Raw genomic sequence first — 12,259 nt, 5'->3', positions numbered from 1 at the left:
TGTTTTTTTTTTACTTATTTAGCTTGAATAACAGATTTAAATGTGGGTTTTTATGCCTTAAATAGAGAGATAGCACAGAGAGAGTGAGAAACTGGGGAGAGAGAGGAATGTTACGTGGTAAAGGAGCCACAGGACGGATTTGAACCTGGTCTGCCTGCATCAAAAACAACAACGTCTGCACAGAGGGCATGATGATATAACAAACTGGCTGCTGGTGCTCCATTTTTAAATATTACATTATCTTTTTGGTACTATTGCATTTTATCACTTTAACCTGGTACAACCCTGCATGTAAATATGAGAATACTACATTTAGGCTTTCATACAACAGTAAAAAATTCTGCTTTAAGACTTTTTAAGTAATTGTCCTGAATGCCTGTTGAAGTTTGGGTAATTTTCTTGACATGTTGGAGAATTGGCTATGAAAATTTCAAGTAATTTCTTGTAGATTTTGGGGATACATTTGAATATTTTTGGAGTGTTTCACTTGAAGTTTTGGGGTAAAATTTATTTTTATTTAAATTTTTTGGCATTGTCATGGAAATTTGGGAAATTTGTTTGGAAGTTTGGGGGTATTTTTCTGGAAATTTTCAGGCATTTTCATGCAACTTCAAGAAATGTCTTTGTAGTTTTTGAAATTTATTTATTTTTTTACAAGTAAATTGCTTTTTTTTTTTTTTTTTTGTATTTTCATGGAAATGTTGGGAATATGTTTGAATATTTTTGATAAAGTTTCCCTGGAAGTTTTTGTGAAAAATTTGCTTTGAATCTTTTTTTTTGCATTTTCATAGAAATTTGTGAAAGGATGGGAAATGTTTTAGAAATTTTCAGGCTTTTTATGCAAATTTTAGAAAATATCTTTGTAGTTTGGTGAATTTTGATCTACCTTTTTATGAGCAATTTTCTTTGAAATTGTTTGGTATGTTTAGGGAAACTTTTGGGGCATGTTTACATATTTTTCATCATTCTCTGCAAGTTTTTAGGAGAATTTGCTTTGAATATTTTTGGGATTTTCTTGAAAATTTTGAAATTTGTATGGATGTTTGGGGGATATAACTGGAAAATTTTGGGCATTTCCATGCAAATTTGGGAAATGTCTGTAATTTTCAGGAATTTGATTTAAATGTTTGGGGGAATTTTCTTTGAAATGTTAAGGTGATTTTATAGAAATTTGGGAAAGTTATTTTTAGATTTTTGGGAATTTGATTGGGAGTATTCCTTTTTGTGTGGAGTTCTTTGAAGTTTTCAAGAAATTTCACAGAAATTTGTTCAGAAGATAAGTGGAATGTTTCCTTTATTTCCAGAACCTGTTTTGGGAATTTGATTAGAAAGATTATGGAGAATTTGGGGAGAAGGAAAGAGTAGCCAGGCTAGAGCAGATTAAATATGGCAGCACAAGTGCAAGTAGCCAATAGTGTGCTTAGAGTGAATCAGCTGACTGTCAGCTGATGAGGGCTTGTGTGAGACCTGTTAATCTCAATTATATGGCTGTGCTGGCCTGCCTGGACTAACATGATACTCAGATTTTGGAACAGCACTGCCCTGATTAATGCCACTTCTCCCTAAACAACCAATCAAAATCAAGAAGAGGTGGGATGATCACAACCTTGCTGACAATCATGATGGAGAAGAAACAAATCCTGCTTTCCAAGGGGAGAATTTCCTGGTCTAGAGCTGCAGCTACTTCTAGGACACAATTCCTTTACAGGGTTTTCATGTGTTCTTGGTGACATTTCCTAGAATAAAAACAAAATTAAGCAGACAAAGGGATACAAAACAGATCGTACGGCTACTACTGAGGGAAAAAGAAGTGTTGTGAGCCAACGTTTGTGGCTTAAACGCTTTGAAACTGAGGTTGTGGATTCTGCTGACGCAAAAACAGTCATTAGTGGACAGAGGCCTGTTAGGAGTTTGTTTTCTGTTTTTGTTTTTTTTTATGCATTTATTGTTGAGGAAGTAGGAAACAAGGATGAGAAGATGATGAGAGGAATATTACAAAGGTCTGCAGCATCGCATCAACCACAAGGCTTTCCCATGCCTCGAGGTCTGTGGATAATTAAGCTGTTTTAATGTGCTCTCTGTTGTTTTACCTAAAAATGCTTGATCTGAGCGGCTACTTTGGATGAATTAAACATTGTTGTGACCAAACCTTTGGCCAGAACTTCAAAAGTTTGATCTGTGTTTGGCTGAATTTATGGAGAATTATCTTAATTCATGAGACGCTTCTGACTTAACAAGTAAACACGCTTTTAGAGGGTTTTTGGCGTCTTTATAGAAAAATAAAGGAGCCTCATCAGAGAGGAATCATACTGTGCCTCTGATCTGAAGTTTTATTCATTAATCTGACTCTAAAGAAGTGAAGCTGTCTCTGGAGTTCTACAGAAAAACCTCTCTACCTTTACAGAGACCAGTTCAGCTCTTTTAAGATTCCTGGATCGGGGTCAAATGCAAATCTCAGGAGTGAAATAGAAATTCAAAACAGAGAGATATTCATCAGAGGACGGTTGCCAGCCCCCTGTGGACTTGTAGCTCTGCCAGGACATTCATAAAACTGATACTTCATGGGCACCAGAGTCAAATCAATGATTTATTTTTCTCTGTCTGTCTGCGCTGGAAAACTTAGAAAGCTTTGATTGCAAAAAACGTCATTTTGTAATCAAAGAGGAACCCTACAGTGCCCCATAAAAAGCTGCTCCAGGAAGCGCTCACAAATCCTGACAGGACCTCAAACGCCTCATCCTCCTGGATTATGTAGATAGCGAAGAACCCTAAAAGGTGCTTTCTGTCTGCTTTTAAAAAGCTCCCACATCGTTCAGAGTGACACTTTCAGTGTTTAAGGAATCTGTGGATAAGAGGAAGCCTTACAGACAGAACATAGAGCTGATCCTCGTGTGCTGCCAGTCCCCAGAGGAGCTGCCGCGCCTGCCAAAACCTTGAGAGATTGCTGATACTTTCTGGGCAAGGGAGTCCACATTAGGCCTTTTCCCTGCCCGTCTGTCCGTCTTTCTGTCTGCTGCACATGGCTTCTTCCCAAGCCGTCCGGGTCGTCTTCCAAAGCAGCAGAGAGATGACTAATAAAGACTGGAGGGAGCTGATTGCCAATAGCCTCTGTGCTTCATTCCCCTCACCTCTCACAGACTCTGCTGCACATTTCTTCACATAATTATTCTGATTGAGTGCAGATGATGCTTTTTTTCCCTCCTAGAGGTCCGTGCAGAGCCGAGAGAGGGAGGAAGTGTAGCAGGAGGAGCGGGGATCGCCGGAGACAGCGAGGAAACACATTACCAGCTAAGAGAGGATTTATATTCACTCTCTGCAGACAGGAGAGGAGGTAGAAGATGATATAGACATAAAGATGATGAAATAGACAATGACGGAGACAAAGGAGGGCTGCTTCAAGAAATAAAGCAGCTTGAAAGCGTCTCTACATCTTATAATTACATTAAAGTTTTTTTTCCGTTACCTCTTTTAACTGGAATATGGACCTAAATCATGTTTTTAAATGACGCAATATCACACCAGAACGGGGACTTCCAAATTGGGGCCTGTGGCTATGACAGGGGGTCTTGGCAGGGCTAAATATAGACAATGCACATGCCAACAAAGCATGGCAAATTTGGGGGGAGACTTCCAGGTAAAACTAGGGCTAACAATTATTCTACATTGGACACCACAACTACTAACACAGAGACAAAAATATGTCGACACGTTTGGCTTAAGGGTGGGTAAAGGAGAGAACCTAACTCTCATTAGCCACATCCTACCTGTGCAAGACACAATCTGACCATTATACCAACAGGGACTGTAATAACATTGTATTTAAATACATTTACCTTAATATGGAGAAGGCCCCACTTTTGCAGTTGTAATGCCCTTCACTATTCGTGGAAGGCTTTCCACAAGATTTGGGAATGTTTTGGTAGGAATCTATGCCACTGATGTTGGACCAGAAGGCCTGGGGTTGAGGTCAGGGCTCTGCTGGGCCAGTCAGGTTCTTCCACAACAAACTCATCATACCAGGTCTTTATAGTTCTTGCTTTGTGCACTGCATTTTGAAATAAAAAGTGACCTTCATTAAACTGCTGCCACAAAGTTGGAAGCATAGCATTGCCCAAAATGTCTTGGCATGCTGATGCATTAAGATTGGCCTCCACTGGAAATAAGCGGCCTAACCCAAACCCTGAAGCATATCTCTAATGAAGCGGAGTGGAGTGGTGCTTCAGGGACGTGCTGGCCCAAGACTGGACTGTGGGCGGTGGAAGCACAGGCGACTAAATTTTTGATATCACTTTGATATACAGGCTGGTGTAATAGGCACGATATTTATACAACTTATCCAACAGGTTCTTGTTTTCATTAACTAACCTAACTTTACATAATATGAGTTAACTGATACTGTTTTTTAACTGATTGATATAGTAGTAGTGGTGATTAATAGTTTATGAGAGCATAACTTTATTTAGAACCAGTATGAATTTACTGTATAAAGAAAACTGAGACGCAAGCCACATCATCAGCCTACTGATTTAAGGTGGAACGCTTCACAGCTGCAACTGTCCTCTGTAATGTTCTAAAACAGTCTCCTTGTGTTGCAGATCTTTAGTCTGAGCTTGGTTTTGGACATAGCTGGTGCAGCAGGCCACTAAGCATTAAGCAGTTTCATCTCAAAAAGTACTAATACTTTTGAACATCCTGCTGCTGGATAACAGCTAAAAGAAAAATGTTTTTACATTCCCATAAGCTTTGCATAGTTAACTCCATGAGATGAAATCCCAAATGGAGGTTACAAATGGGGCTGTAACAGCGTTAGCTCACTCAGCAGTTATTACCTCTGATAGCATTCCTTCTGCAAATCAGTAAAATAAGGAAACAGCTGCCAAAGTGCCTCTCTCTGTGGAGCGCAGGGATGTCTGTACACCTGCAGGAACAAAACCTGGAGCAAAGACAGACATCAGTCCTGCTCCGAGAGCCTCTGAGGTGGTTCACTGGTCTCCTCGGTAACTCTTTAAAAGCTACACCCAACATTTCTGAAGAATTGAAATGTAATCCTCGATGTGCACTTGGATGGGAAGTTGTATGCAATATAGATGGCTTAATTTCTCCATGTCTTGACCTGTAATTACACACTTGGAAGTTTTTTCCCCGAGCTATTTTGTCTCTGAGTTCTCCTCTTGCACTCACTTTATGTTTATTGTCTTTGGTCATCCTCACTTACAGTTTATTTTTCTGACCTCAGACGGGGAGCCCTATCAACGGACACCAAAAACCTCCTTGAGGACAGACGCCTGGAGCCTGCGCTCGTCTTCTTTTTTCTCTTCCCACCTTCTGCTCACAGAGTATGACTACTACATGTCTGAGTGTGTGGTCAGAGTTGTGGATTACGTCCCAGTCTTTGTCAAACAAAACTCAAGATAACAAAACCTGTGAAACCAGACATTCAAAGTGTTCCTTCCACTATTGTTCAGCTGTCTGTAAAAGAATCTGCTCCTTGATAAATGACTGAATTAATCAACAGAAACAGCATGCTCCTGTCTTCATTTCCCTGCGACACATGCACATCACATGTTCTTAAAGTCTCATTCTCCTGTAATAGTCTGTTATTCAGACCTTGTAATCGCAGCGCTGCTAACAAGAACAAAAGCACCTGAGAATGCTCTTTTGTTGTTTAGCCAGCGAGGAGCAGCAGCTGGTCTGCAGAGCAAAAACCAAACGTGATGTTTCACAACAAATAAGTCCTACTGCTGGTTCCCCGCTGAGAATCTGCTACATCTGCACCTGGATGATCACATCTCTTCGCTAATCACTATGCTTTCACTCGTCAGAAAGATTCAGAAAGCGTGCTTGAAGTGGGACTGGCTCAGATTAACAAGGCTGTGGCACATGTGAAGCACATGATGCACACGACAACAGTTTAAAGACAATGCAAATATTTAAAGAAAGATGTGAAGCATGGACTTAAGGTAGGCTTTCACCCAGCTTACACATATTTTGATTTGTAAATTAAAGAAAACCTGCAGAGAATATAACATAAAATCATAATATTGCAAAATGAAAAGTCTCAATCCTTTAACCTGGGAGGGATTCCATTAGTTATACTGGTATTAAACCATTTAGAATAAGGTTGCCTTAAAAACACCCAAATCCTGAGCGTTCACTAAAATCTTTCAATCTATCTAAAACCTTATCTTCTCTAAATTGCAACCTCAGGGCACAGTGTAAATAAAAAGAAAGCAATGGTTGTCAAACTCACAAACCCATACTTTTACCCATATCAGAACTTGAAACTGAGACATTTTACCATTTCATAAAAAATATTAGCTCCTTTTGAACTCAATGGATGCGACACACCTCAAAAAAGTATGGACAAGGCCATGTTTACCATTGTGTAGCATCCCCTCCATTTTTAACAACAGTCTGTAAACATCTGGGAAGTGAGGAGACCAGCTGTTGGAGTTTTGGGGCAGGAATGTTGTCCTATTCTTGTCCGATGTTGGATTCTAGCTGCTCAACAGTCCTGGGTCTTCTTTGCTGGACTTTCCATTTTATGATGTGCCAAATGTTTTCTGTTGGTGAAAGTTCTGGGCTGCATGCAGACCTGTTCAGCACCTGGACTCTTCTAATGTGAAGCCATGCTTTTGTGATGAATGTGGTGTTTGGTTTAGCATTGTCTTGCTGAAATATGGAAGGCTTTTCTTGGAACAGACAGTCTTGATGGGAGCATGTGTTGCTCTAAAACCTCTATGTACTTTCCGGATGTGTAAGCTGCTCACGCCATAGGCACTAATGTAACCCTGTACCATCAGAGATGCAGGCTTTTGAACTATGCACTGATAACAAGCTGGATGGTTCCTCTCCTCTTTACTGTGAAGGACATGGAGGCCATAGTTTCCAGATGAATTTCAAATTTTGATTCATCAGCCACAGAACAATTTTCCATTTTGCTTCAGTTCATATTTAAATGAGCTCTGGCCCAGAGAAGAGAGCGGCATTTCTGGCTCATGTTCACATATGGCTTCTTCTTTGCACGATACAGCTTCAACTTGCATTTATGGATGGCACGGTGAACTGTGTTGCAGACGATGGATTTCTGGGAGCACTCCTGAGCCCATGCAGTGAAATCCAGTTCAGAATCATGCCTGCAGTGCTGCCTGGGGGCTGAAGATCACAAGAATCCAATATTTACCTTTAGCTGTGCCTCCTGTGCACAGAGATTTCTCCAGATTCTCTGATTCTTTTGATATTATGGACTAAATATAGTGGGCAGGGTTGGAAAACAACTAATTACATTTAGTCTAATTACTGTAATTGAGCAGCTTTTTGTGTACTTTTCAAAACCACTACTTTGCTTTTACTTAAGTACATTTTGAGGGAAGTATATTACTTCACTATGTTATAAAAAGCATTAAGTATGCAAAAAAAGAGAACACTTAAATCCAAAACCAGGATGTTCTAGCTTTCTGCCAACAAGACAGCTAGAAGTTTGACTGTCCATCTTTCCTTCTGAAAGACACTGCCTCTCTAAAATGTTCTTTTATACCCAGTTGCCAGTTAGCCTAATTTTATGCAAAATGTTCTTGCAGTTTTTCCCCATTAATACTGCTTACTTTTCCAGTCTTTAGTTGCCCTGTCCTAACTTTTTAGAGATGTGTTGCTGCCATCAAATTAAAAATGTGCTAATATTTTTAATGAAATGGTAAAATGTCTCATTTTCAACGTCTGATATGTTATTTATGCTCTATTGCGAATAATAAATGGGTTTGAGATTTGCATATCATGCATTCTGCTTTCTTTTTACATTTTAAATTGTGTCCCAATATTTTTGGAATTTTAGCTTAAGACGTGTGACCTAGTACTGTAAAGCAGTATGCACTTCTCATGGGCCCACTGCCAAGGTTACATAGTGCTGAAAGCAGATGATGGTGCACTCTGTGGAAATAGGATAGAGTGATTCTCCCTGGGGAAAATAGTCATACTGTACTATCAGACTGACATTAAAACAACTATATTAAGGTGAAAAAAAAAAGTTACACATCATCTCTCTAACTCTCAGTGTCCAAGTGTGAGTCCACCAGAAGAAGCCTACTTTGCACAATCCTCTTGTTTTGTTGTGAAGTGGTTGGGTGAACAGTCTACGAAACTAAAAGTAGCTGCATGTGATTACAAAAGCTTTAAATATGGTTTAAAGGGTTGAAAAACACTAAGAATCTTCTAAAAAGACAGTTATGGAGTAAAGAAGAAAAGATGCTTGGCTGTAAGAAAACAACAAATCCATTGAGGTTTTTCAGTTAGTGCAAACCTTATTGTTGGTGTGCATTCAGCCATCACCAGTTAAGTAGCAGACTGGCTCTGCTCAACATCAAGAAGCAGATCCCACACTACTCTGACAGTCGACTTCTCAATCATTTAAAAAAATCACACTGGGTGTTGAGAGGACATTTCTGCACCATTCAGTCAACACGGCGATCCACACTAATCGTTGCTCAGCCTGCACCAGACCACATGTTTTTCTACAAACCCAGGTTCCTGAATATTCTTGATTTGAGGAAAGGTTTTAATAAGAGCTCTTGTCTGGTGAATATCAAGGATAAAGGTCAGAGTCTGACCGCCTGATATCTATGCATAGATTCTGTGTTACAGTCGGTTGACTGTTTTCTATAAAACTAGAGCTTCCGTAAAGTTAAAGTCAAAAACTAAATTTTTTTCAGGGGTACTTAAAGCAGAAGTTGTCACAAGTGTCAAACATGACATGAAAAACTGCAGTTGTAATGTTATTGTTTCTCTGCACCTGATGGACGGATGGACATGAAGGCCATTCTAATGCCCAGCTCTGAGTTAGACAAAAGTTTAAGGACCCAACAAATCTGTTTCAAGAAGTCAGCTGGTGATGTTTGCAGCTCAAATCAGACTGTTCTAATGATTTAGCCTGCAGATCAGTTTGCAAAATCGTCATTGGCTGTTTTTTAGATGTTGCAAGCGGATAAATAGGGAGTGGAAATCTTGCTCTTAACGGTTATACTTGTGAATGCCAACATTATTTGGCTACATAAAATTATTTGCAAATTTTAGAAATTTTTACATCGATCTTATTTTTACTTTTCACACAGAAACGTCAGCCTAACAAACTCTCCTGTCCCCTCCATCAGATGTGCACATAAAAATAAAATTTACTCATATCTTAGTTATAACAAGATAACAAGACTGAGCAGTGAAGCATTTTTCTGTTAATCTGCTGTGAAATTTTGCTGCCATGCTATGATGTTGATGACAATGAATTAGAGATGAGCAGGAATCATACAGCTTGATGTTGAGCATCATCACGATAAAAAAACAATAAAAAACAGTATGTATTCTTCCCCTTCTTGTAGAGACAGGTGTATTGCACAGTAACTTAAAAAATAAAACTTTAAAAAGTGGTCTCTATGGCGCCCTTCTAGTGGGTAACACGTAATAAAGTACCCTCTGGAGTTCATCTCTCCAACAGTGGAAAAAAAATGTAAAAAAGTGTCGCAAGTTCCTATGAAGCCCCTTATCCTTGAACATCACGAGTCCACCACTGGTGAAGCTACAAAGCTGCAAAGCGCTGGCATAGATCAGCTGATCTTACTCAAGCCCTCATCAGCTGATGGCCAGCTGATTCACTCTAAGCAAGCTATTGGCTAATCACACTCATGTGGCCATATTCAAACTGCTCAAGCATTGTTATACTCTCTGCTCTCTCTGCAAGCTGCTTTCTGCACGCCACCTTCAGCAAGCTCCGCCTGCAATTGAAGAGACCGCTGGTAAACATGCTGCTTATTAAATCTGTTCCCATCCTTGACTGTGTCCTGTATGCCAAAAGTTCTGATGCAGACAGAGCCACTGGTGAAGAGAGGCACTGCATCCATCCACAAAAACACTTATTTGGCAAGTAAAAGTTCAGTCACTCCTAGCATGAAAGATTGGCCCATGTCCAGGCTTCTGTAGGCATTACAGCAAACAATGTTTCAATTCCATGGGGAGCCTGTCACAAAGAACTTTACAGTGCTCATGGAAGATGTCCATATCAAACCACCAGCTGCAGATTTGTGTCACTCCTTAGGCCGGCCACACACTACAGGATTTTAAGGCCGATTTGGGGCAAGATTTTCCTCCCCCGACGATCGTGGGGGAGTATCCCGAATGGAGCCTCATCGCAGGCAACTGTTTGCCTGAATAATCCTCATGTGTGTGGTGTCAACACGACTGTTTTATTGCTCCAAATCGAGTCGGAGCCTCCAAAATCCTGAATCGTTAATATCAAACGTGTTCTAGGTCGTAGTGCCTCTGACAGAGAAGCCACAACAACCAATGAGAGCGAGCAGACTGGGTAGCGTCACAGACGGATCATACATGATTTCACCGCTTACAACCATAAACACAACTGTACCTTAATTCCAGCCAGGATTTCGTCCAGAGTCTTTCCCTTGTTTTATGATTTTTGCTTCACCTGTAACATGTGCCAGGACACTTTGTTGTGCAGGGACAGCAAGACAGTATCAACAGACATCCGTGTTTGTTTGTTTTTTTCTGAGGTCACGTGATCAACGAAGTCGTTGGCAGGTCGGCAGGAGTGTGGTCTCCAGTGATCTGACAATCTGGCTGAGTCGTCTAGTGTGAGCGTTCAGAGGACTAAAGATGAAAAATCTTTTGAAATTATCCTCATATCTGTGGTCTCACATGGTTATAAGATCATTTCAGATTTAAAAATCATGTAGTGTGTGGCTGGCCTTAGTCGCCAGGAAAGCCAACAGAAGCACCAAACAACTCCACTGCCACCCCAGCTCCGGTCGTCGCTCCACTGACCTAAAGGGCTCGAGAATTCAGTCCCTTCAGCCTTAGCCAGAATGTACTCTAGGATCCTGGCCCTTGAGTCTGCTCCACCTTTCTCTTCAGCCTAGAGGCCGCTGCAGCTGTCCACGTCAGAGGCCACTGTCCAGGTGAGAACTCTGGGAGCTGCAGTCCTATTGTACTCACCTACTGCTGCAGTTTCCACTAGCCAAACAGGTTAGATCCTTACAGGTAATGACTTTGACTTGGAAAGCCCCAAGTTAAGATTTAAGTGCATGTAGATTGCTTTGTTGTGTCAGTGATGCTAAAGACTGCAAAATGTGTAAGCTTTTGCCTATCCCAAAGAACTTTCTTGACAAATTTGCCTTGCCTGAATTGTTTTTTTTTAAATTGCTTAACCAAGAAAAGATCAAGGTCTTTAATTTGACCTAGAAAGTTTCCACAGACCAGCTCAGGAAGAAGGGGAATACTTTAAAATGAAAATACCAGGTGAGATCATCCATTCTTCATGAGTTCATTAGATGTCCTGAAGCAACAGTGAAGATTATCGTCACATCACCTAACACTTTTACAGTTTACATTCTGCTGATAAATCCTACCTTTTATTTCTTTTAGGAGCATGAAAACCCGCTGGCTGGGACAGGGACAGATGTGGACGAGGCACCGGGGGGGTACGAAACAATTGTGCCAAAAATGCAAATAGTAATGTCATGATAATCATGTGACTGCAAAAGGCTACAGGAGGAACTGAAATATTAAATGTTTCTGCAGTAGTGTGGGGGTCTTTTCTGTGTAACATCTGTTAATGTTTAAAATTTTGATACATGTGGGTCAGGAATGAGAATTAATACAACACAGAAGATACCACTGAGTCTCAGATAGTAGAACAAAGGCGGGGTAAACAGGCGAGACTGTGTGGCTCCTTTCGCCAGTGTGTGTGGCCCCATATTTGTGGCGGCACCCCCGACCATGAGGGACACCGGTGGCAGTAGCCTACCCTCTGACTGCACGGTGCCAAAACAGTCTGACCTACATGAGCTTTGAATGGCAGAGGTGTGGTGAGAGATTAACAACGTGTGGCGGCTGGAAACGGGTCACGTTTGCTCACAGTTATTACTGCTGCACCCGTCTGCGCTGAACGAAGCTCAGATATTATAGGTGTTATTAATAGGACAATTATAGGTGCAGGAAGAATAGCATGTTTATGTCCAGCAGGAGAAACCTGGTTACAGATATTTAACACCAGGATATTCCCATTAAAAAGTGAGACTTGTTAAATGTAGACTGGAGGGGTATTTCCACGTGATTTTTTTGTCTGTGCACTTGCTTGTACAAACACAGACTTTGTGGTAGAAGACTGCACTGCAGATGGCCTGTAAAGATTATAAATAGCACCACATGGGTTTGATTATTTTGAATAGAAAGGGATTATTAAACATTTATGAGAGCTGTG

The 12,259-nt window shown here is 40.6% G+C and overlaps 1 protein-coding gene across 3 annotated transcripts in view; it reads left to right on the top strand.

Moving 5' to 3' along the window:
* The window catches only part of LOC121516288 (lamin-A), a 34,145-nt gene extending 28,766 nt beyond the window's left edge, over positions 1 to 5,379 (top strand). For 2 of the 3 annotated variants that reach the window (XM_041797498.1, XM_041797496.1), the window contains exon 8: positions 5,237 to 5,379. In XM_041797498.1, the coding sequence (XP_041653432.1) occupies positions 5,237 to 5,275 (39 nt within the window). In that variant the 3' untranslated portion in view covers positions 5,276 to 5,379. Of the gene's footprint in view, positions 1 to 3,205; positions 3,299 to 5,236 lie in introns of those variants that run through there. The other variant, XM_041797497.1, reaches the window with a different exon arrangement.
* Positions 5,380 to 12,259: the final 6,880 nt, after the last annotated feature.

This window comes from Cheilinus undulatus, linkage group 10 (genome assembly GCF_018320785.1).
Source record: "Cheilinus undulatus linkage group 10, ASM1832078v1, whole genome shotgun sequence".
Taxonomy (NCBI): domain Eukaryota; kingdom Metazoa; phylum Chordata; class Actinopteri; order Labriformes; family Labridae; genus Cheilinus; species Cheilinus undulatus.
This window is presented reverse-complemented; position numbering and strand designations above follow the sequence as displayed.